The sequence below is a fragment of the Chrysemys picta genome, chromosome 3, assembly GCF_011386835.1.
Source record: "Chrysemys picta bellii isolate R12L10 chromosome 3, ASM1138683v2, whole genome shotgun sequence".
NCBI classification, from domain to species: Eukaryota; Metazoa; Chordata; order Testudines; family Emydidae; genus Chrysemys; species Chrysemys picta.
In genome coordinates, this window is record NC_088793.1 from 100,507,260 (window position 1) to 100,530,716 (window position 23,457).

The 23,457-nt window shown below is 46.4% G+C and overlaps 1 protein-coding gene across 11 annotated transcripts in view; it reads left to right on the plus strand.

Moving 5' to 3' along the window:
* Window positions 1–827: 827 nt before the first annotated feature.
* LOC101951994 (A-kinase anchor protein 7) overlaps window positions 828–23,457 on the plus strand; it is a 166,760-nt gene continuing 144,130 nt past the window's right edge. For 6 of the 11 annotated variants that reach the window (XR_010599653.1, XM_065588640.1, XM_065588643.1 and 3 more), the window contains exons 1-3: window positions 836–1,228; window positions 16,583–16,741; window positions 17,157–17,296. Coding sequence is in view for 8 of the 11 variants with exons in the window: in XM_065588640.1 (XP_065444712.1) it covers window positions 964–1,228; window positions 16,583–16,741; window positions 17,157–17,296 (564 nt within the window). In the remaining 3 variants the exon portion in view is untranslated. Of the gene's footprint in view, window positions 1,229–16,582; window positions 16,742–17,156; window positions 17,297–23,457 lie in introns of all 11 variants that reach the window. The other 5 variants (XR_010599651.1, XM_005280274.5, XR_010599652.1 and 2 more) reach the window with 3 other exon arrangements.

The following is a 23,457-nucleotide window of genomic DNA, read 5'->3' on the forward strand; positions in this document are numbered from 1 at the left end:
AACCCAGACACAATTCCCAGAGGGCAGCTGTAAGATCCAATATTAGTTAACTTTAATATGTATGGTGTGCTTCTACAACTACTATGAAACGCATTAAATGTCCACTCGTCTAATTGTTGCACTCTAGGTAGTATTTATGCTCTAGAAAAAAATTGTTTAGCTGAAGCTCCAAATTGCCATTGTATAAACAGAAATTTTCATAATGCGCAAGGCCACGAGTTTGTTAAGTACACAGCAAACACAGAGAGAAACTAAATAAAAAATAAACACGCTTACTGGAAGGCTGCAACCTAACACTTTATTTACGGATGGAGGGGTGGCCAGGCCAAACCTCTGTGAGGGGAACTGCCACCCTATGCGCCCGGAGCAGGAATCTGAACCAGCCCTGCGGGACAGGAGCCAGCCACTGCAGTGGGATCTCTGCCAGAGCTCACCCCGTTCCGGGACAGGACTCCAGACCCCCGCCACTTGGAACGCATGGGTCTCACGGGCACTGGCCTCCGTGTGCTCGGGTAACAGCCTCCCCCTGAAAGCCCCACGGCAGAGCCAGCAGCCTAGGTCACATTGCGCTGGCGATGCCCAAACTCTGCCCACGTGGCGGGACCCCGCACCTTAAGGCCTGGGGCTAAGCAGCCCCAGCTGCCACCACCAGCCGCAGCCAGAGGCAAGACTCCGCCCCACTTCCCTGCACGGGCTCAGCCCCGCCCCAGCGCGCGAGCCAGAGCCAGAGCCAGAGCCAGAGCCAGACACGTACTTCTCCGAACCAGAGAGCACTGATCCCAGCGTGCAACGCGCGCGGACGGCGCTCCGAAGCACTGCACGCTGGGAGTTGTAGTCCCCGGGAGCCGCATTCCCTCTTCTCTCCCAAGCGCTCTCGGCCTGGAGTCGCCCTTCGATCGCCCCCCCCTCCCCCCGGGGGCGCGGTGACTAAGTTTGGCCCCTGCTCCATCCCGCACCCCGGTCATGCGGAGGCTGCTATCAACTCTCCGATTCCATCACGCCCGGCTATTGGCGGCGGCTGCCGAGCTCCCCGCCCCGGGACATAGGGCACCGCCGCCTGGCTGGGGGGAGCGGCGGGCAGCGGCGGCCGCTTGGGTGTTGGGCTCGGGCCGCTCCATGGCGCAGTGCGGGGGCGGCGCAGCGCCCCCACCCTCCCCGGAGGAGGCGCAGGGGTCGGGGGCAGCCGCCGGGGACCCTCCCCCCAGAGCCGGCGAGTCCCTGGAACATGGTGAGAAGGCGGACGGGCGGCCCGGGCCTCAGAGCCCCCGGGGGGTGGGTCCCGCGCGCAGCCAGGCTCTGCCCCCCCGGCCCGGTCTTGCCCCAGCTCCGGCCCCTGCTTTGCAGCCAACTCTGCCGAGTGCAGGGCTAGACCCCGCCGCTGCGAGCCCGGCCCGCCGAGTCCAGCCAGCCAGCAGCCGCGCCTCTCAGCATCGCCTGTGCCCGCTGGTGCTACGCGGGCGTGTGTGTGTCCCGCCCTCCGCGCTGGCCCCTGGTGCCGCCCTGCTCTCCCCACCTAACATCGGCCTGTACCGTGTGCGCAGCCTGAAACCCCCTTTTCCCTTTGCACCGAGAGAAGGGAGGAGTCAAGGCGTCAAGTCCTTCTGCCCGAGCTGTACTGTTGGCAGCACATACAGACACCGCCCCGTGGTCGGCACTGTAGTAATAGTCTCCACTCCGAGGAGCTCACACTGTAAATAGGCAAGAGCCAAAGAAACTTTTAGCCTTCTGTTTGCGATGGGGAACTGACAAGAGATCTAAGTGAGGTGAGGTCATTCCAGCAGGCGATTGCAGAGCCATAAGTGAGCCCACCTCACCTGAGTCTCAGTTCAGAGCCATAAACACAACACCATCTTGTAAAGCCATCCTCTCTTTGAGGGTAGGAAGAGACTAAGGTTGCATAGAGGGTATAAGTACAGCCGTGTGTTTGTAGTTCGTGTATGACTCATTTAACTGAATACAAGAGACAGGTTTTGTCCCCATAGCAGCTTTTAATATCCAGTTGTGTGTGATAATTTAGGTCCGTCAACACCTACCAACTGGGGTGTCAGACCAGTCTAGGAAAATCCTCTCCTACAGTATCTTAGCAAAGAACAGGGTGTGCAGAGGACTTTGCACAGAGTGGCAGCATCAACATGGGGCAATAAACTTTGGTATATTCCTACCCGCAGGCAACTGAGAGGAAGGAAGATCATCTGTACCAATTATAGAGTCATAGCCAGGGTCCTGTATACACTGCAAAAGTAGTGTTACCAGCTAGTTGCAGGACAATAATGCAGACCTTATGCCTATTTTATGGCCAAGGCAAAATACTCCTAGCTTTTGCAGTTTAACAGTAATGTTAATAGTGTGTGGACAGTAACCATAGTTAGAGACAATCATATCTAATTGTAAATGCTTAAACTTGCGGAGATATAGGAAGAAGGGGACACCCATCAGGCCCCAAATGGGGCTCTGGGTGATTGCTACTTCCCACCACCCAACATAGATGTAATGAATGAGGTTAAGTGGTGGCCGTATAAAGAAATGAAAACTACTGATTATTCCTCAAGAAAGGCTTTTAATGACTTACGGCTATAAATGCAACACAGACAGAATAGGAAAAGAAAAATTAAAGATCAGCATTGAATAAGAATTAATATAAATGACAAATTACATTGCAAACAAGTACAAGTAAACTTTTACTACTATTTTTAATACTGCAGCGTTAATATAACTTGAGATCAAATTATCCCAACACTACCATTCTTAATACTATAGTGTCAGCAGAACTTGAGATCAAAACAGCTCGAGCAACCCAGACTTCTTTACTCCATTATCTTATTCTGCATGCAACCAGACTGTTTTACTTTAAAACTTTACCCTACCAAGAATATGTTGCCTTCTAGTCGACCGCTCTTTGCATTGGCCAGGTGCAGATAGTCGGTGCAGTTCAGGTTTCCTCGGTTAGGGGGTGCGGGTCAGACCGATCAAGGAGAATAACTTCTTAGACCAAGACACACACACACACACCCTCCTGAGGTTCTACACATTTAATCTCATCTGCCCGCCATGCTTTGAAGCAGGTCAACCAATCAGATTAGGCCAAATTTAGTGTTACCGCTTTGGCTGTATAATTTATGCTTACTTATTTTCTTGTAGCCAGTTATTGTTTTAATTTTATAAGTTATGCTGTCTCGACTGTGGTTTCCCTTAGTTTTCTAGGTAACTTACCTCTAAATGGGCTATTGGCTTGATTGTGGGTAAGGTTATCTTGATGACCTATGCCTAAAGGCCTAGCGCATCAAACCCACATAGGAATCAGTTCTTTGGCTGCAGCGTCTTTTAACCACAAGTTCCAAAGGTGGTTTCAATAAGCCATACCCGGGGGCATGACCTATTATACCATATAGGAGTCAACGTAAAATGTTGTCCGTTCGTAGGCGTTTTTTGACCACAAGTTGTAGCTTAATTTTGCAACCTTGCTTTTTAAAGATAATTTTGCAAAGCTCATTCTATAAAGCTTCCGGAAGTTTTAGGCCTAACACTGGCAATACTGTTGTTCATCTTAAGCTTGACAACACTCTTGCTCAAATTAATCACAAAACTCTTATGTATAGTTTTAACATACACCTGCCATCCTCCTTTTCCCTTGAAAGGGACAAGTTAAATACCATGGGCTAGATCTACAAAAGCATTTAGATCCTCCCACTGATAAGTCTCAAAAGGCAGCTAAAAATCTGCCAGTGAGCATGCACACAAGTGCCTCGGTCCTGACACCTGGGCACCTAGCTCATGCCTAAAACCTGGCAGAATCCTCAAACTAGGTGTTCCCCTGCGTATCTTGCCTTTGTGCTCAATCTGGTAGGCAGCTTTTGGGAACACCAACCAGATCAAACCCAGCATGAAACACCACCCGAGGAAGTGGTGCAACCCCTCCCTCCAACCCCATGATCTTTATCCAAGTGTGGAGAGCACTCACCCAGGATGTGAGAGATCACAATTCAATTCCCGCTTCTGCCTGAAGTTGAGCAGCCACTTGAGTTTTGTTCTCTCCCCTCCTCCCAGGACCGTGCCCAACCCACTGGACTATGGGGTATTTTGGGGCAGGTCTCGCCTTGAAAGGGAGGGCAAGAGGAATGCAGTCAGATATATTTAAATAGATAAGAGCTATCCCGTTCTCCTTATTTTCCTTTTGTTAACCACAAAGTGCATTTTAGATGATCGGAGGAATCAGAACTCTTAACTCTTGGCCATTTTAAATTCAGATATGCTTCTTTCCCCTACTGAAAGATGCTCTCATTTTTATACAAGAAAATTTGGATGAGATATGCTGGTTATGAATAGGTTATGAAAAAGATGATTTGTGCTTAAGAAGGTAGTTCCATTTGCGTCCTTAACTTTGGCCTATCATAATCAGACTTTAGTTGAGAGGTAAAATGAGAATGAGAGAATTGCAGCCTACTTAAAGGAATGCCAGTGGTGCTGGAACATTTTTAATAGTGGGGGTGCTGAAAGCCAGCCCTCTTACCCTGGGCCGCCCAGAGGATTCAGGGGGCCAGGGGCAAAGCGGGGAAGCTGCGGCGCAGTCCACGTCTTCGGCAGCACTGAAGGACCCGCTGCCGAAATGCCGCCGAAGACCCGGAGCGACTGAAGGGCCCCCCGCCGCCGAAATGCCGAAGACTCAGACTGCCGCGGGGCCCCTGTGGGGCCCGGGGAAAATTGTCCCACTTGCCCCCCCTCCCTGGGTGGCCCTGCTTACCCCCTGTCTGCCCCCCCCCGAGCGGGGCTGGGAGCAGGGCTGTGTCTCGGGGGTGGCGGGAGACTCGGACAGGAGTAAGGCGCCAAGGCTGTGGCCATAGCTGGGGTTGAGTGCGGGGCCGGCAGCTGGGACCCTCTGGCAAGGGGCTGGCAGTTGCATGCAGGGCCAGAAGTGGAGGTGCGGGGCCAGCCGCTGCATGGGGGGCCAGAAGCGGAGGCGCGGGGCCAGTGGCCAGGCCCTTCAGGCACGGGACTGGTGGCTACGTGGGGGGCCAGAAGTGGAGGTGCTGGGCCAGGCTGTGTGCGGGGCCAGAAGCAGAGGCATGGGGCCAGCAGCCGGGACCCCCGGGCATGGGACCAGGACCCAGCTGCAACACCCCCCCCGAACCTCTAGTTCCTGCACCTACAAGGAATGCTATCACACACAAATAGTTATATATACACACACACACATAAAGTTCTCAAAGTAATAGCCATCAGTTTCACCATCTCCTTAACTATGAATGGTCCGTCAGTGGACTACCATTTTACTGATAATTCCCCAGTAGAAGTTTCACTCTGGTAACTGAAAGAGAGTCAAGAAATACAGCATCCATTTGAGTGAATAAAAATGAGGGAGTATTTCAGTTTCATATTAAAATTATAAAGTTCTAAGGTAACTAAAGTGAATTTTTAAAAAACCCTGAACTTCTAACAGCCTTTGATAGTCAAGGCATTCATTCATACTGCATTCTCTAGTACATAAATATCAGACTAACAAGATGTCAGTTTAAACTATTGTTAAATTTAAGATTTTTTAAAACAAAGTAGACAGCTTTTCCTCTTTCATTAGATTTAGTGCTTAGAATATATTTTCTCTGAGTAATGACCAACTCATTTCAGTGAATGAAAAAGGAGGGAGTTGTTTACTTGGAACTCGTCCTATAGGATTTAGGCACACTCTTGGTGCTTGCCAATTTAGGCCAATTGCACATCCATCACTCAGTGACTGAAAGAGGGACATTGTCAAGACTAGTTGTTCCTCTGCTCTGCCCATCTGTTATTGTAAGCAGGCAGAATTTTTCAGAGTGGCATTTGTCTTTCAATACACTGCTTTCTTAGCAGACTGAGAAAAGGGAGGAAGTAACATACTGTACAAATGCCAACATGCATACTGGCCACAGTCCTCCAACTGACTCAATGTGGACAGATCCCTGTGTTTACATGGAGCCCCACAAATCAGTGGGGCTTGTCATAGGCATTGATTGTAGGCTTGGGATCTAAGAAACCCAAATCAAGTTATCTTCTGAATGCCTAACTGGAAATGTGGACTTTTATATAGGATTCACATTTTAAAGGATTTGAGTGAGTGGAAGCATTCTTAGAGTCAGACTAAACTTAAAGCCTGTATACCTTGACAGTGGCTTTCATCCATAACGTCATTGTTGTTATTTATACATGAGTACGATTCTCTGATCATCTAGCATCTCACATATAGGGGTTACAAATGAAAAGCTGAGGAAAACAAGGCAATAAAAATAAAAGCATTATAAAAAGCCACCAAGAACACACATCACTTTTTCTAGTTAGTTACAATTTTTGATTATACATCTGTAAATGAGAAATCTGGTGCAGGAACCTTATGCAACATGCTTTAATATAAAGTAAGACTAAAACATCTATCACAATGGAGTCTAGTCCAAACATGTTCTTAGTTTGTGAAGGATAAGGAGGAAAAAAAGTGACATCCATACACCCACCCAGTTCCTAGAGCCAATAAAAATACACCAGCCTCACAGATGGTCTTTAAAGGAATTCCTTTAGCTTACACTATTTCAAATTATTGGTCTCAGTTGTCTAAGAATTGCCCATATCCTGTTATTTTTGTTAGCTCATCTCCCTCTCCCACACTTTGACCTCGTTTGTTTCCTTCATTGGTTCATTTAGATCAGGGGTAGGCAACCTATGGCACGCATGCCAAAGGTGGCATGTGAGCTGGTTTTCAGTGGCAGTCACACTGCCCAGGTCCTGGCCACCGGTCCGGGGGGCTCTGCATTTTAATTTAATTTTAAATGAAGCTTCTTAAACATTTTAAAAACCTTATTTACTTTACATACAACAATAGTTTAGTTATATATTATAGACTTACAGAAAGAGACCTTCTAAAAACATTAACATGTATTATTGGCACGCAAAACTTTAAATCAGAGTGAATAAATGAAGACTCGGCACACCACTTCTGAAAGGTTGCCGACCCCTGATTTAGATTGTAATCTCCTTGAGGCAGGGATTATCCTTTTGAATAGGTTTACACGTAGTGCAATTGGACCCCAGCTTGATTGGCCTCTGAACCCTACCACAGTCTAAGTTAAATAATAATGAATATAATACTGTTCAAACAATGCTCACAGAAAAACTTTTGTATCTCTGCTTCTTAGTGTCCATTAAGTGAGCAGGCAACCCACCTAAATACCTTATTTCTTTTGAGAGAGAGGAGGTGGGTGAGGTAATCTTTTATTGGACAACTGTCTGTTGGTGAGAGGGACAAGCTTTTATGCTTACCCAGGACTCTTCTTCAGGCCTTTTTCTTTTTAGTCATTTAGGGCATGGCTACACTTGTGAGTTAGAGTGCATTAAAGCAGCCCAGTTCGCTCTAACTCGTGACGCATCCACACTGGCAAGGCATGTAGAGTACTCTGACTCTGCGGCTAGAGTGCTTCTGGTACTCCGCCTCGGCAAGTGGAATAACGTTTGATGCGCCCCCGCTGGAGCACCACAGCGCCAGTATGGACGCCCTGGTCTGTTAATGTGCTCTGATCGGCCTCCAGAAGTGTCCCACAATGCCTGTTCTAGCCACTCTGGTCATCAGTTTGACCTCTACTGCCCTGCCGTCAGGTGACCAACCGTAAGACCCACCCTTTAAATTCTCTGGGAATTTTGAAAATCCCCTTCCTGTTTGCTCAGCCAGGCATGGAGTGCTCTCAGCGAATCTTTCCAGGTGACCATGCCTCCACACGCCAAGCGATCCCCGGTATAGAGCAATGGCGAGGTGCTGAACCTCATCGGTGTTTGGGGGGAGGAAGCTGTCCAGTCCCAGCTGTGCTCCAGCCATAGGAATTATGATACTTTGGGGCAGATATCAAGGGACATGAAGAAAGGGGCCATGACTGGGACACTCTGCAGTGCAGGGTTAAAGTGAAGGAGCTGCGGAATGCCTACCACAAAGCCTGCGAGGCAAACAGCTGCTCCCCTGCTGCCCCCACGACCTGCCGTTTTTACAAAGAGCTGGACGTGATACTTGGGGGCTACCCCATCTCCACTCCGAGTATCACCATGGACACTTCAGAGCCCAGTCCAACAAGGCAGGAGGAGGAGCAAAGCGGGAGTGAGGGTGCTGAGGAGGAGGAAGACACCCCGGTATCCCTAGATGCACGCAGCCAGGAGCTGTTCTCAAGCCAGGAGGAAGTTAGCCAGTCGCGGCAGCCAGTGGTTGGGGAAGGACAAACACCAGAGGAGGTTCCTGGTAAGCAGTTTTTATTTTGGGAAGGAAGTTATTCGGTGCGGGCTCTTGGGGCGAGGAGGGTTAGGGCTGCAGTCATGCCTAGATGCAGAATAGGTGTTGATGTGCTCTCTCACATCGCGGTAATCGGCCTCAGTGATCTCTTCAAAGGTCTCATCCAGAACTTGGGCAATGAGCTTGCGCAGGTTTTGTGGGAGAGCCACTGTGGTCCTTGTCCCAGTCAGGCTAACATGTCCGCGCCACTGTGCCGTGAGAGGTCGGAGGACCATTGCTGCACACAGGCAAACTGCATATGGGCCAGGGCGGAAGCCACGTTGTAGTAGAAGACCCTCCCTTGCTTCCCAGGTCACCCTCAGCAGCGAGATAACTTCCAGGGTGAACTCCTGTGGAAAATGTGGGGAAAGTGTTCAGTATAGGGGTCCCCTGCAGCTGTTGGCTCTCCCCAAGGCACAGAAGCCCAGAGGTCTGTACAGCCATGAAAGAATCAGTCCCCCTTTACCCAGTGCTTACTCACCATTTTGGGGCTCCCGGGGGTTATGAGCGCTCGCTTTGGACGGGCAAATTATGCTATTGTAAAAAGAACAGGAGTACTTGTGGCACCTTAGAGACTAACAAATTTATTAGAGCATAAGCTTTCGTGGACTACAGCCCACTTCTTCGGATGCATGCTATTGTGTAGACTGTGCTTGCCCTCCTTAAGTACAGGGGAATCATTGCTCTGTCTGGTGTGAACAATGCTGCCTCTGTTAAGTGTTGCATTTTGCCTTTACAGATGCAACCTTGAGATCTCAGCCGTCCGTGTTTTCACTGGCCGAGAGACTGCAAAGAATCAGGAAGAGGCCATGTAGAAGCAAAGAGGACATGCTTCATGAAGTCATGCAGCACTCCCTTAATGAAAATCAGGAGTGGTGGGAGAGAGAAAGGAGGGTCCACCAGCAGAATGCGGATCGCTGGCACCAAAGCATGGAGCGGCTGATAAGCATCATGGAGTGCCAAGAGGACTCGATCCAGGCGCTCGTAGCCATGCAGGTGGAGCACTACCGTCCCCGCCCCTCCTGCAGCCCCTGTCCAAAAACTCTTTCCCTTGTGCCCCCATGTCACCTCCAACCCACTTTCCCCAACATCCAGGTTCTTATCGCCACTAGCTGCCTCCAACACCTGTAGCTTCACCACCCAGCCCTGAAAACTATGACCCTTAGCCACTGCACTCAACCCCCATCACCATGCAGTATAGCCATCCTGAAGTGCATCACTCATTGCACAGCACTCCAAACAGGAAGGCTGAGTATGATAACAGGACATACGCAAATCTGTGATTGTACCGTTCCCCACCCCAGCCCCTTGCCCTTTCTGTTTCCCAAACAGTTGTGTTTCTTTTCAATTAATGCATTTTTTTGCTTTGAAAACATTCTTTATTATTGCATAAAGTAAAAGATACCTTAGCCCAGAAAAGCAACAGGCACTGCAAGTCAGTGTATCATATGTAGCAAATACAGATTACTGCTCACATTGGAACCACTGCACTTCACTCCTGTGCAGGGCACCAGACATTACTGGTGACTTTCAGTCTCAAATTGTTCCCTCAAGGCATCCCTAATCCTTGCAGCCCCGTGCTGGGCCCCTCTAATAGCCCTGCTGTCTGGCTGTTCAAATTCAGCCTCCAGGTGTTGAACCTCCGAGTTCCATGCCTGAGTGAATCTTTCACCCTTCCCTTCACAAATGTTATGGAGGGTACAGCACACGGATATAATCGCGGGGATGCTGTTATCGGCCAGGTCCAGCTTCCCATACAGAGCACGCCAGCGGCCCTTTAAACGGCCAAAAGCACACTCCACAGTCATTCTGCACTGGCTCTGCCTGTTGTTGAACCGTTCCTTGCTGCTGTCAAGGCTCCCTGTGTAGGGTTTCATGAACCACGGCATTAAAGTGTAAGCGGGGTCTCCAAGGATCACAATGGGCCTTTTGACTTCCTCTACGGTGATCTTCTGATCTGGGGAAAAAGTCCTGGCTTGCAGCTTCCTGAACGGGCCAGTGTTCCGAAAGATGCGTGTGTCATGCACCTTTCCGGGCCAGCCTGCATTAATGTCAATGAAACGCCCACAGTAATCCGCAAGCACTTGGAGAACCATAGAGAAATACCCATTCCGATTAACGTACTCGGAGGCTAGGTGGTCTGGTGTCAGAATTGGAATATGCGTCCCATTTATCGCTTCTCCACAGTTAGAGAAACCCATTTGTGCAAAGCCAGCCACAATGTCATGCACGTTACCCAGAGTCCTGGTTCTTTTGACAAGGATGCAATTAATGGCCCTGAAAACTTGCATCAACATGGTTCCAACAGTTGACTTTCCCACTTCAAACTGGTTAGCGACCGATCGGTAGCTGTCTGGAGTTGCTAGCTTCCAGATTGCAATAGCCACCCGCTTCTCCACCATCAGGGCAGCCAGGGCCGGCTCCAGGCACCAGGCACCCAAGCACATGCTTGGGCGGCGCCTGGTAAGGGGCGGCGGGGGGAGCGCGGCGTGGCATTCCGCGGGGGGGGGCGCTCCGGCGGCGCGGCGCTGGGGGGGCGGGCTCCGGTTGCACAGGGCTCGGTGAGGGGGCAGCGTGGGCGTGGTCCTGGAAGGGGGTTTCGGCGGGGGGCGGGGGTGGGCTCCGGCGGCGCGGCGCTCGGCGGGGGGGGGCAGCGCGGGGCTCGGCGCTCGGGGGGGGGTCCGGCGCGCGGCGCTCGGGGGGGGTGCGGCGCGGGCGCGGCGCTGGAGGGGGGTTCCGGCAGCGCTTGGCAGGGGGCGGGCTCCGGCTGCGCGGCGCTTGGGGGGGGGGCGTTGCGGGGCTCGGCACTCGGGGGGGGTTCCGGCGGCGCTCGGCGCAGGAGGGGGTGGGCTGCGGCGCTCGGCGGGGGGGCGGCGCTCTGGGGGGGGTTTCCGGCGGCGCTCGGTGGGGGGGCGGGCTCCGGTTGCACAGGGCTCGGTGAGGGGGCAGCGTGGGCGTGGTCCTGGAAGGGGGTTTTGGCGGGGGGCGGGGGTGGGCTCCGGCGGCGCGGCGCTCGGCGGGGGGGGGGGCAGCGCGGGGCTCGGCGCTCGGGGGGGGTCCAGCGCGCGGCGCTCAGGGGGGGTGCGGCGCGGGCGCGGCGCTGGAGGGGGGTTCCGGCGGCGCTTGGCAGGGGGCGGGGGCGGGCTCCGGCTGCGCGGCGCTTGGGGGGGGGGCGTCGCGGGGCTCGGCACTCGGGGGGGGGTTCCGGCGGCGCTCGGCGCAGGAGGGGGTGGGCTGCGGCGCTCGGCGGGGGGGCGGCGCTCTGGGGGGGTTTCCGGCGGCGCTCGGTGGGGGGGCGGCGCGGCACTTGGCTGGAGGGGACGGCTCGGCGGGGGGGCTGGGGAGCGGCGCTTTTTTTTGCTGCTTGGGGCAGCAAAAAAGCTAGAGCCGGCCCTGAGGGCAGCTCTCAATCTCGTGTCCCCAGGGTGGGGGCGAGCTCTTCACACAGTCTCATTAAAGTGGTTTTTCTCATGCGAAAGTTCTGCAGCCACTGCTCATCATCCCAGACTTGCATGACGATGTGATCCCACCACTCAGTGCTTGTTTCCCGAGCCCAAAAGCGCCGTTCCACGGTGGTGAGCATGTCCGTGAATGTCACAAGCAATCTCGTGTCATATGCGTTACTCGAGTCAATATCATCGTCGAAGTCCTCGCTGTCACTTTGGATTTTCAGGAATAACTCGACTGCCAAACATGATGTGATGGTGAGACTCATCAGCATATTCCTCAGCAGTTCGGGCTCCATTCCCACAGACCGAAAGGGAAGAGAGCGCACAGTACAAAAAAACGTTGAAAGATGGTGCCATCTTGAAAGATGGAAGCAGAGGGATTGCTGGGATGCGAAGCGATGCATCACGGGGCATTGGGACAGGACCCAGAATGCCCCGTCCCCACGCCCCCTTACCACAAGCCACAGCACCAGAATGGGAAGAGATGCTCTGTGGGATAGCTTCCCACAATGCACCGCTCCCAATGCCGCAAATGTGGACACACAAGTGTGTTTGCAGCTGTCAGCGTGGACAGACTGCAGTGCTTTCTCTACTGCGCTCTACGAAGGCTGGTTTAAGCGCTCTACATTTGCAAGTGTAGCTATGCCCTTAATATCCAGTTCAGTAACTGGAACAGCTCCTGGGCAGCCTCAGTACTCAGATCACAATTTACCTTGTGATTTTCCCCTCCCCCCCTTTATGCTGAAGCCAATTAGTACTTAATCAGGTGTCTTATCTTCCCGAGCATTAGGGATGAGGTATCCAAGAAACAGTCTACAGGGTCCTAATAACCCAGATCAGGTTTGTTACACTGCATTTGTCAAATCAGTGGTTGCTTTGCATGCCACAAGAACATAATGTGGATGTTTACTGCCAAGTTTTCCTCTGGGGTTAGATTTGGAATATCTGCATTAGTTACCAGTGGAGCTTTGAAAATGTGCTTGTCTGTGGTAATGAGGTGTCCTGTGATAAACTGCAATTCTGACATAAGTTTATTTTCCAGTACACTAACACCATTGTAATGTGGAGTTTTCCCAGGAGAATACTGCTGGATGCTTGCTTTTGTGCACAGTTGTTGTTGAGAGATGCAAAAGGAGGTTTCAGCTTTACATTTTGTAGAAGATATAATTGGATATGCATAATATCAGAATAAAATGAGAGAGTCTGAAGCAAACATAGGAAAAGATGACTTGTGGATAAATTTATGTTGCATAATTAGTAAGTTTAGAAAAAACATTTTGTACGAATCATTGGTTAGGCTGACCCTTTCATTATCATGTTGGCTTGATATCCTGCCACCTGTATTTCACAAAGTTTAGAAACTGAACTTAGCTCTCAAATGAAAAACAAAGTATATTGAGTGGAGACAAGTGAATTGTGATTTATGCTGGCTCCCTATCTACAGCTTTCAAAACTCTTAGTAGATGCAAACACTGTAGTGATTGACAATTTTTAGGAAATTTTAAATTGTCCTGTTGCTTATTAATTATATTTCAATGACCTGTTAACTTCAAAGAGACTTGCCATAGCTCATGTATTTCAAGTGACACTTATGCATTTTCAAAGTCTGTCACATGTTTCTGCACAAATAGTAAAATGTCAGACATTTTAGAAAGAGACTCTTTCCCCACAGAATATTTAATAGAGGAAGGTGCAATACAAGACACCATGGGTTCTAATTCTAGCACTTCTACTGATTATTCTTAATACTTCTGTGCACTTCCCAATTTTTATTAACCCAGGCCTCTGACCTCTACCTTAGGCGAGGCAATCATTTACCCATTTTACAGATAAAAGAGGTTGGATAAGGCACTGTAGGCAAAGCTAATTCAACAGTCCCAAGTTTCACACATCTCGCTATGCTGCCTTTCAGATGTAATGAGCCAAATTAAGTGTTTGTCTGCCCATGCTAATGCAGTGTGGATCTTTATCCCTCTTTAGCAACTAGACCAGAGAAGTTTATGAGCCTGTTACTGCCTCCCTGCTTATGTACATTGATCTTTAGCCCAAATGATAGAAGCTCATTTTTTTAGAATCAGTGATCCCAGGTTTAGTCACTGCAGGTTACTCAAACAGGGGAGTCACTATGCTGTCTTTAACCAATAGACCGTACGCTACTCAGAGAGCCAGGAATAGAATCCTCATGCCCAACCTACAATTGCTAGTTCACAGTTATGTAACCTGGTTATTAAAAACGTGTTTTCTCTCTCTCTGGGATGCTCCCCACTGAGGATAACAGCACATCTCATGTAGTTATTCCTATAGTGAAAGTGGTAGACGTCTATGGTGTCTGTCTGAGGGCTATGAGTTCAGTTCTGGTTTATGACCCATGTAGGAAAAAATATAAGCAAGTTAGGCCTGGTCCACACTAACCCCCCACTTCGAACTAAGATACGCAACTTCAGCTACGTGAATAACGTAGCTGAAGTCGAAGAACCTTAGTTCGAACTTACCGCGGGTCCAGACGCGGCAGGCAGGCTCCCCCGTCGACTCCGCGTACTCCTCTCGCGGAGCAGGAGTACCGGCGTCGACGGCGAACACTTCCGGGATCGATCCCAGAAGATCGATTGCTTACCGCCGGACCCAGAGGTAAGTATAGACGTGCCCTTAGTGTGCAGATCCTAGAATAAATTAATATTTCATATTGCAAGTCACATTGAGGTGAAGTTGGATATTTGTTTTATTGTATTTTTAGTCTTTGTACTTTCGTTAATGGGTGTTTTCCCTTTAAGAACAGGGTAGGGGCACATATTATGGCATTTTTTGAAGAAAACAGAGCAATATGTGGGAGATGTTGGGTGTGGGTGCAGAGAGTGGAAGATCCTGCCTGCAATATTGCTAACCATTTGTATTAGAAAATAACGAGTCTAACCCCTCAAATCTTGAGATTGGCTAAAAATCAGGACATTTAAAAAAAAGTAATATATTTTGAGAATTCCTTTTATTTGCCTTTTGGTTTGAGCCTTTAGGATAACCCTGGAAATTTGGTGCAGGTTTTTCTCAGCAACCTCTATAACAATGAAGACTAGAAACTTGCTTGTTTAAAAATGAAAGCTGAGATCCTCGTGTAATCACTTGACTCCAGAAGCTGGAGCTTTAAGAAAAACACTTATAAGATTCTTGATAAAATCAAAAGAGCTGGCAACACCATGCCTATGTAAGTTCAAAAAAAGTAAGAATTTGATTTTAAAAAATCTTACCTTTCTAGAAGATAAACAACTCTTGCTGAAGACAGGGCCGGCGCAACTCATTAGGCGACGTAGGTGGTCACCTAGGGCGCTACAATTTGGGGGGCGGCGACCACGGCGATATTTCGGTGGTGGGACCTTCCGCCGCCTCTGTGGGGGGAGGCATTTTGGGGCGGGACCTTCCCGCCAAGGGCGGCAGAAAAGCTGGTGGCGCTCCTGGCTGAAGATGTAACATTAACCCTTATCAGGGGATTAGATGCCTCATGACATTGTTAATGATCTTCAGAGTCTTTTTGTCTCTGTAGGTCACAAGTATGAATCCAACCAACTCAGCAGGTATTAAAGATTGTTATTGTCTAACAATGGATGTTTGGTGGCCTCTATATGAGTTGGGTTTAGTGAGTGTCAATTCCAGCTCCTGCATCATAATGTCATCAATACCATGCTTTGCACTAACTGGCAGACTCAGCATGGGCCCTGGAGACTGACTTAGCCCTCTTATCTCTAGAAATCACCCCAGAGCTGAGCTATGCCAGTAGGGCAACCTTCCTTGTTGCTGCCCTATAGATGAGCAGGGCAGCATACAGCAGAGGTATATGAGCACTAAACCCACACTTTTTTTTATAGCTGGAGTCTTCATGACTCAGCCCTCCAAGGTATCAGAGTCCCTCCATACAAACATGGCAGTCTTCCCTTCTCTGCCCAGACTGTGCCACTCCTCCTGTGGCTGGTAGGGAAACACAGGCCCACCCTCTACTCCAGGTTCCAGTCCAGCATCTGTAGCAACAGTGGCCTGCTTCCTTCCTCACTATGGTACTCTTTCTCTGGACTCCTTTCTACTTCTCAACTCTACGTTCTGGCTTCCCCCACACTCCTCCCATGGAGCAACTTGGCTCTGTAACCCCCAAACACGCCTCCCCTCTCCTGTGAGTAACTACAGACTATTTCCTGACAGCCCCTTTCTGTTGGGATGGCCCAGCTCCTCCCCCAGCCTGGACTTGTTCAGCAATTCGGTCTTAGCATGCCCTGGCTTTCCTCCAGGTGCAGCCTATAGTTTAATTGGCCTAATTTACCCCTTCAGGCCTTGTGTGAGTTGGACACTCCATCAGAGGAGGACATTGTCACCTCAGAATTCCACCTAATGATGGCTCCACGGACGTAACTGCAGCCTTGCAAAGAGGGACCAGGATCAAAGGAGAGATACTTAACCTGTTAACCATGACCAATTCACATGTTTCTAAACATCATTAATTTTGTCTACACTAGGTACTAAGTAAAGTTAATTTTGACATAGATGTTAAATAACATATTTTTGAGCATCACTTATTTTCCCAGTCTACATAAGCCTATAGTGACCCCTTCTGCATCCGCCTGCCTTTCCTTAGGACTGGACAAGATGATATGGAAACAGCATATGTGGCTAAATGGACCAATACACTCCTTTACTCCAATGTAGCATAAGGTCAGGATTGAGGTCCAACTTTAATTAAGCACATCTACTAATATGTTGGAGCAGGAAAAAAATGGCAACAAATGGGAGAGAGCAATTGGTTTTACTAATAGAGTAATAATATATTGTATATATTGTCTCAAATTAGAAATCTAAGACTAAATGTGTTATTTTAAATATATTCCAGATGGGCTGGAAAATGTGCAGCAAAAAAATATCATTCCAAAAAAAAAGAAAAAGAAAAGAACAAAAATAAGAAAAGGGTCACAAACTCCTCCTGACTCTATGGATTATTTGATGGCAGAAATACCATTTGCCAGTACAGATACTGGAGATGAATTTGGCAGTAAGTATATTAAAAAAAACTGGTTTAAACATATGTAGATCAAACATTTAGGTTATTATCTGCTAGTTGGCCCATGCAGGTAGACCTCGCCACCCAAACAAAACCATGTGAACTAGCTTGCAGAGTCAGGGCCATACAGTCACTGTTATTAGACTCAATTCTGCAAACACTTAAGCATGTTAGAAACTTACCATGCCATTGTCTAAAATAAGACTCTTCTACTTAAAACTTCTCTAATCCCTATATAGGTATATTATTTTTGAAAACTTAGTAAGAATGGGATGTAGTGCCTTTTACCTTTATGTTGCTGGCTCAAGACCAACTCACGTTGGTGTAGTATTTCTTACTGTGTATATTTTTTTATTAATTTGTATATACAAAATAAATGTTTTGCCTTCTCCCTCTCTTCCCCTAGTTACTAGTACATTTGAAATATATTTTAAAAAGAGGAGAAAAAGAACTACTAGAAGGAAGACTGAAGAAGACGATCAAACAAAGAAGAAAAAGCAAGATCAGCCAAACTATTTCATCTCTCTTCCAATTACAAACCCAGAGGTGGTATTCTTTTCTATTCTCTTTTTCTACGGGCAAAATTACTTCAACAGGAGTAAGTAAGGCAAGGAATATTTAGCCTAAAGGAGCAGTGCTCAAACTATTGGGCGGGCCTTCTATGGGAGGTGTAGGAATGTGTCAAGGGAGGCGTGAGTTGTATTCTTTTTAAGAGCTCTGGCTGTCAGCACCTGTGGTTAGGACTTATGCAGAAGGGCTGTGCACACCCGGGAGGCAGAGATAAAGGGGACAGCTGAAGCTCTGCCACCTGGGCTTGAACTCTCTTCCCCCCACCCATCCCTCACCTCTCTTACCCCGTCCCACCCATTCACTCATCGGGAGGCAGCCCAGGCTCAGGCTCTCCTCTCCTCGCTCCTCTCCACCCCCGCAATCCCTCACCTGGAGGCAGCGGAGCTCTGGCTGTCAGCCCTAGGGTGCAGCAGCAGTGCAGAAATAAGGGTGGCAGTGGGGCGCTAAGTGTCAAAAGTGTTATTGACAAATATCACTTTTCACATTGCCACTCTTACTTCTTTGCTGCTGCTGGCATGGCACTGCCTTCAGAGCTGGATGGTGGTATATGGACTTTGGGGTGGGCAGGCAGGGCATAAACAACTACTGACACAAAGAAGGGGGGCCCGATCAAATAAGTTTGAGAACCACTGGCCTAAAGGATGACAAATTATTTTATATTATTCTTTAAGGAACAGTGTCATATTAAGAATCACACTGAAACTGTTTTTACTAACCATTATTACAAATAACAGTGGATTACTCTTAACTGAAAGATATTAGAGAACATTTTTTGTCTTGTTATCCAGTTTGCTAGATTTGTGGATTTGACAGGATTTCGTGTGTAATCAGTTTTACTGTTTCCATCTGTATACTCAGGTTGTTTGTGAAAGTCATTCACACAGCAACAGGGGAGAGGAACACTTTAAAAAATAGGAAAGTGTAAATGGTAAATCCACAAAATTGTAGGAGGACTGAGGACAGGTGTATAGTACATGAAACTACCTTAACTCATTTTATGAAGTTGAGTAGATTTCACTTAGACTGTTTTCCTTTAATAACATGGAATTTGTCCAATTTGCTGTATAATTCATGGTGAACAAATCACCTCCATCCAAAAACTGTAAACCTGTTATGTAAAGGACATATTTCAGGGTGATTATTGTCTAAAAAGAGGCACTTATAGGCCATTTATATGTGATTTTTGCATATACCTACTATCATCTCACTAATATTTCAGTTTTAGTAGCAGTGTTCATTTTTTATTCTGATTCTGCAACTGACTGCACAGATAGACCTCTGACCCATGCACAGCCTCACTAAAGTCAGCGGGACTCCATCCTCATGGAGCCAGGTACAGGATCAGGGCCAATGTGTCAAATATCATGAGGGGACCACAGCTACTTAAATAATTATTTTATCCTGAAATTTGCTATTAAAAATACTTACTGTTTACTCTAGATTAGGTGGAATATTAAAGTCTGATTTGCCCTGAGTAGAATAGCAGCTCGCCCAATAGGGGTGGGTGTGTGATTTGATTTTTAATGCGGATAGGTTTTAGTTAAAAATAGACTGATACACTATGTCAGACAAACTCCAGCTACAATCTAGTGCCCCCAATCCTGCAAACACTCATATATGCTTAAATTTATGTTCATCAGTATTCCCATTGATTTGGACTACTCATGTGAGTAAAGTTACATGCATGCATATGTGTTTGCAGGACTGGGACCTAAGAAATACTGGTTAGTTCTCTTCCTCCCCCAAAAGGGGTCCTTCAGTGATTTCTTCCAGTGTGTTGTGATAATTGACCTTCTGGAGAAGAACTGGACAATTCTGTTACTGCTAAGAACTCTGGGACAAGCAATGATGGTTAAGGTTGAAAATCTAAATCCATCCTAGTTCACATATATAGGCTTGAACATGTCTCTAAGAAACATGTTGATACATATTCTTAACAAAATTGAGAGATTGTTGGAGTTTCATGCAGTGCAAATGGTTTCAAGACATACAGTAGGATCTTTAAGAACATGTATCTCATGGTTGTTTATAATGTTGTTGTAACTGTGTTGGTCCCAGGATATTAGAGACACAAGGTGGGTGAGATAGGGATAAAAGATATTACCTCATCCACCTTGTCTCTCTTTCTCATGGTTAGCATGCATTGTCTTAGTTAAGGTAGTAATAGCTGAGCATGATTCTTTCTCACTAGCTGACATATACACTGAGTTTTGCTAGATATGGATGTTGTGAATACCTGTTGTGGCTTCAGCATGGAAAATAAGAGACAGTGTTCGGTGTAAAAGTGGTGCTGTCAAAACCTGTACTTGAATACAGGGTCTGAATTAGATTTTTAAAAATATTTGTTAGGAGACCCCATCAGATGTGTTTTGAGGGCCAACCAGAGAGTGAAACTGCATCTGTGCTATATACTCACACACAGACCCCAGTATTGAGGAATTCTGAATAATGTCTGAAAATGAATTTAATAAAACCAAACTAGGTATGAAAGTTATGGTGAAATGTTCCACTCTTAGGTGTCAGTGTGGAGGAAGATTGCAATGACTAATTATATCAGACTCCAAGACAGCCTTCACTAGATAATGAAGAAATGAGATCTTTTACCCCATCTGAATTTGGAATCTCTCACTGCCTCATTTTTGCTCTCATTATATAGCAATTGCAAGGATAGTGTAGTGGTTGAATACATTGATAGATCATAATTGAAAAAAAGTGCTCCTGTCATTGCTGATAGGATTTGAATAATTTTTGTTGTTAAAGCAGAAAGGTCTAAACCAGTGGTTCCCAAACTTATTCCACCGCGTGTGCAGGGAAATCCCCTAGCGGGCCGGGCCGGTTTGTTTACCTGCTGCGTCCGCAGGTTCGGCCGATCGCGGCTCCCAGTGGCCGTGGTTCGCTGGCCCAGGCCAATGGGAGCTGCTGGAAGTGGCATGGGCTGAGGGACGTACTGGCCACCACTTCCAGCAGCTCCCATTGGCCTGGAGCAGCAAACCGCGGCCACTGGGAGCCGCGATCGGCTGAACCTGCGGACGCGGCAGGTACACAAACCGCCCTGGCCTGCCAGGGGCTTTCCCTGCACAAGTGGCGGAACAAGTTTGGGAACCACTGGTCTAAACTCTGCAGCCATTTTCATGCTGCCTAAAGTTGGTAATTCCTGTTTTTGACTTCATTTGTCATTAACAGTAATTGTGAGGATAGCAGCTGTGCTAAGTCTCAGAGCATTTGATATGGGGGTTATTAATTATTATTATTTATTTACTTTGTCATTCTTAGCCTTTATATTACAAAATTCTGTTTGTAATTTTCTTAGATGTAGGGTTTGCACTGGAAGTGGGAGGTGCTGGTTGGATTTTATACTGGTAGTTTTATCCTGAATGGAAAAATTCCAACTAATACACATGGGATCCTGTAAAGACAGAGAGGAGCTTCTAACTACTGCTGCCATTTCAGATGATGATGGACAAAGAGCTTCCTTTTGTGAGAATTTCACTACTCCTGAGGTGTTCCAGGCAATAGTACAAGCCTTTCTGAATTAAGATTTTACTTAATTTTTTTAGCTTTACAGTGAAAAACACCCCTTTGATTCAGGAACAGTTTTGCAGTGGGGGATTTTTCAGGAAACATTTAATGAGTTATCCTGCTTGTGACTGAGATATTTCTCTTGCTATTATTTTAATGGTGTTTTGAATCTTTGGAAGAAAAATATGATGCCCCATTAATTTTAACTTCATACTCTGTTACATTTTACAGAAATAGTTAAAGGAAGAATAATAATTGTTTCCATCACTTTTGGTAAATCTACTTGAGTGAGGTTAAATTTCAACTGATATGCTATGTGTCTGAAGATGCTGTTTCTAGGTCCTCAAGATTAGATTTTAATGAAATTTATTATACTTGATGTGTTACAACTCTAAAGGTTATCAGTTTTGTATTAACTTTTTAGCATTATTCTTGCATGCCGCAAACCCAAATTCTTGCATGTAAGAATAATGTTATTTGATACTATTCAGAATGATATATTGAAGTTAATGGTAAGGATGACCATGGGATCAGAACTAGACTCCTTTTGAAAATTTATTTTTAACACTTTATTATCTAGAGAAGGAGGTGCGTAGCGAGTTGTTGAAACCTGCCCTCAATTTATTTACTGAATTAAAACTACTAAGGTTTGTGAAGAAGACAGGAAGAATCTAATTAAATTAAATTGTCAGCAAAATTATCAGATGAAATTTAATGTAGAAAAGTGAAAGGTAATGTACAGTAGGAAAAACAATTTAAACATTTCATATATATTTATGGGTTCATCACTAGATATGAGAGATCTAAAAGGAGTCTTCTTTAGCTTAATTAAAATATCTGATCTCTGTATCACACTGCTCAAAAGAGTTAATTTAGATACTTGGCTGTATTAAAACAGAAAAGAATAAACAAAATCTGAAAATCGAAGTCTGCAAATTGGTCGTACATCTACACCTTGTTTGTTGCATTTAATTTTGGTTACCTGAATTCAAGAGGGACATGGTAGGGATGGACTTCTCCCAGAGGCTCACAGACATACTTCTGTGTAACAATATTTTGCCTTTGGAATAGTATAGATTATGTAGAACAGAGGTTCTCAACCTTTCCTGAGTACTGTACCCCTTTCAGGAGTCTGATTTGTCTTGTGTACCACCAAATTTTACCTCACTTAAAAATGACTTGCTTACAAAATCAGACATAAAAATACAAAAGTATCACAGCACACCATTACTGAAAAATTGCTTACTTTCTCACTTTTACCATATAATTATAAAATAGATCATTTGGAATACTGTATAAATATTGTACTTACATTTCAGTGTATAACGTATAGAGCAGTATACATATGAGTCATTGTCCATATGAAATTGTAGTTTGGACTGACTTCACTAGTGTTTTTTATGTAGTCTGTTGTAAAATTAGGCAAATATCTAGATGAGTTGATATACCTCCTGAAAGACCTCTGGGTATCTCCAGGGGTACACGTACCCCTGGTTGAGAACCACTAGTGTAGAATGCTGACCCTCATAGCTGCTCTTGCTGTTCTTTCCCATTTCTGACTTTGGAACAGAGGGGCATCTCCATTCTTACTTCCCTGCTCATTCTCTGACAGTAAGGTTAGCTGTGGCTTGCCTCTGGACCTGGCTGTGGTCTGCCATCTTTGAAATTGACCTTGTTCACTAATAAACATCTGGGGTTTTGTTTGTTTGTTTGTTTAGAGCCAAGACAGTCTTGATAATAGCTTCCAAGTTGTGTAAGCATAGCTTCTGTGTCCTGAAGGGCTTGTATTGTTATAACTGTGCTTGCATTTTTTTTCTTTTGCTGTCTCTCAGGAAGGAATAAATTAAACTATTCACTGTCTTGAAAAATTTCCTGGAAACTATAATCAGAAACTGGGTAAACTGGTAATTGAAATGATGGACCACTCCATCTTTATAATTTGGACTTTTCCCCATTGGGATAATTGCACTTTTCTCCAGTTTATGACATTAAGTATTATCTGTGCAGTCAATAAATTGCAATTATCTGGGATCACGTTCATCAACATTTTGTGTAACTGTGGAGCTACGCATTTCATACCTTTTGAGAATTCAGTGAAAGTGTCATTTATTTGTGGGAATGTAAGTGCCAAATTGTGACAGTGGTGAAATACTAGTATAATCTTATTGCAGTGTAATTTATGATCAGACAGTGGGACATATTTTTTTTCAGATGACATTAGACATTGCCTAGATGCTACTGGCTATGGAGAAACCGAAGCATCTTCCTTTACTAGGCATGTTATTTTTTCCCTTCTTTCTTTGCCATCACTCCCCTTCTGTTCTAATTTGTTACTTATTTATATGGTGCCACAGGAAGTACATGGCACATAAAGACAAGGCTCTCATGTAGGCCCTGATCATGAACGGTGCTGAACGCTCACAACTCTCATTGTTTTCATTGGGAGAGGGTGTTCAGCATCAATAAGGTTTTTAATATAAAGTGAGAGGCAAAGATTTGCATGTAAAGGGGGTTTCCTTTTTTAATCCAAAAGCAGACTCTTCTGTAATGAAAATTTGGCATGTGTGTGTGTACACACACACACACACACACACACACACACATATATATATCCATTT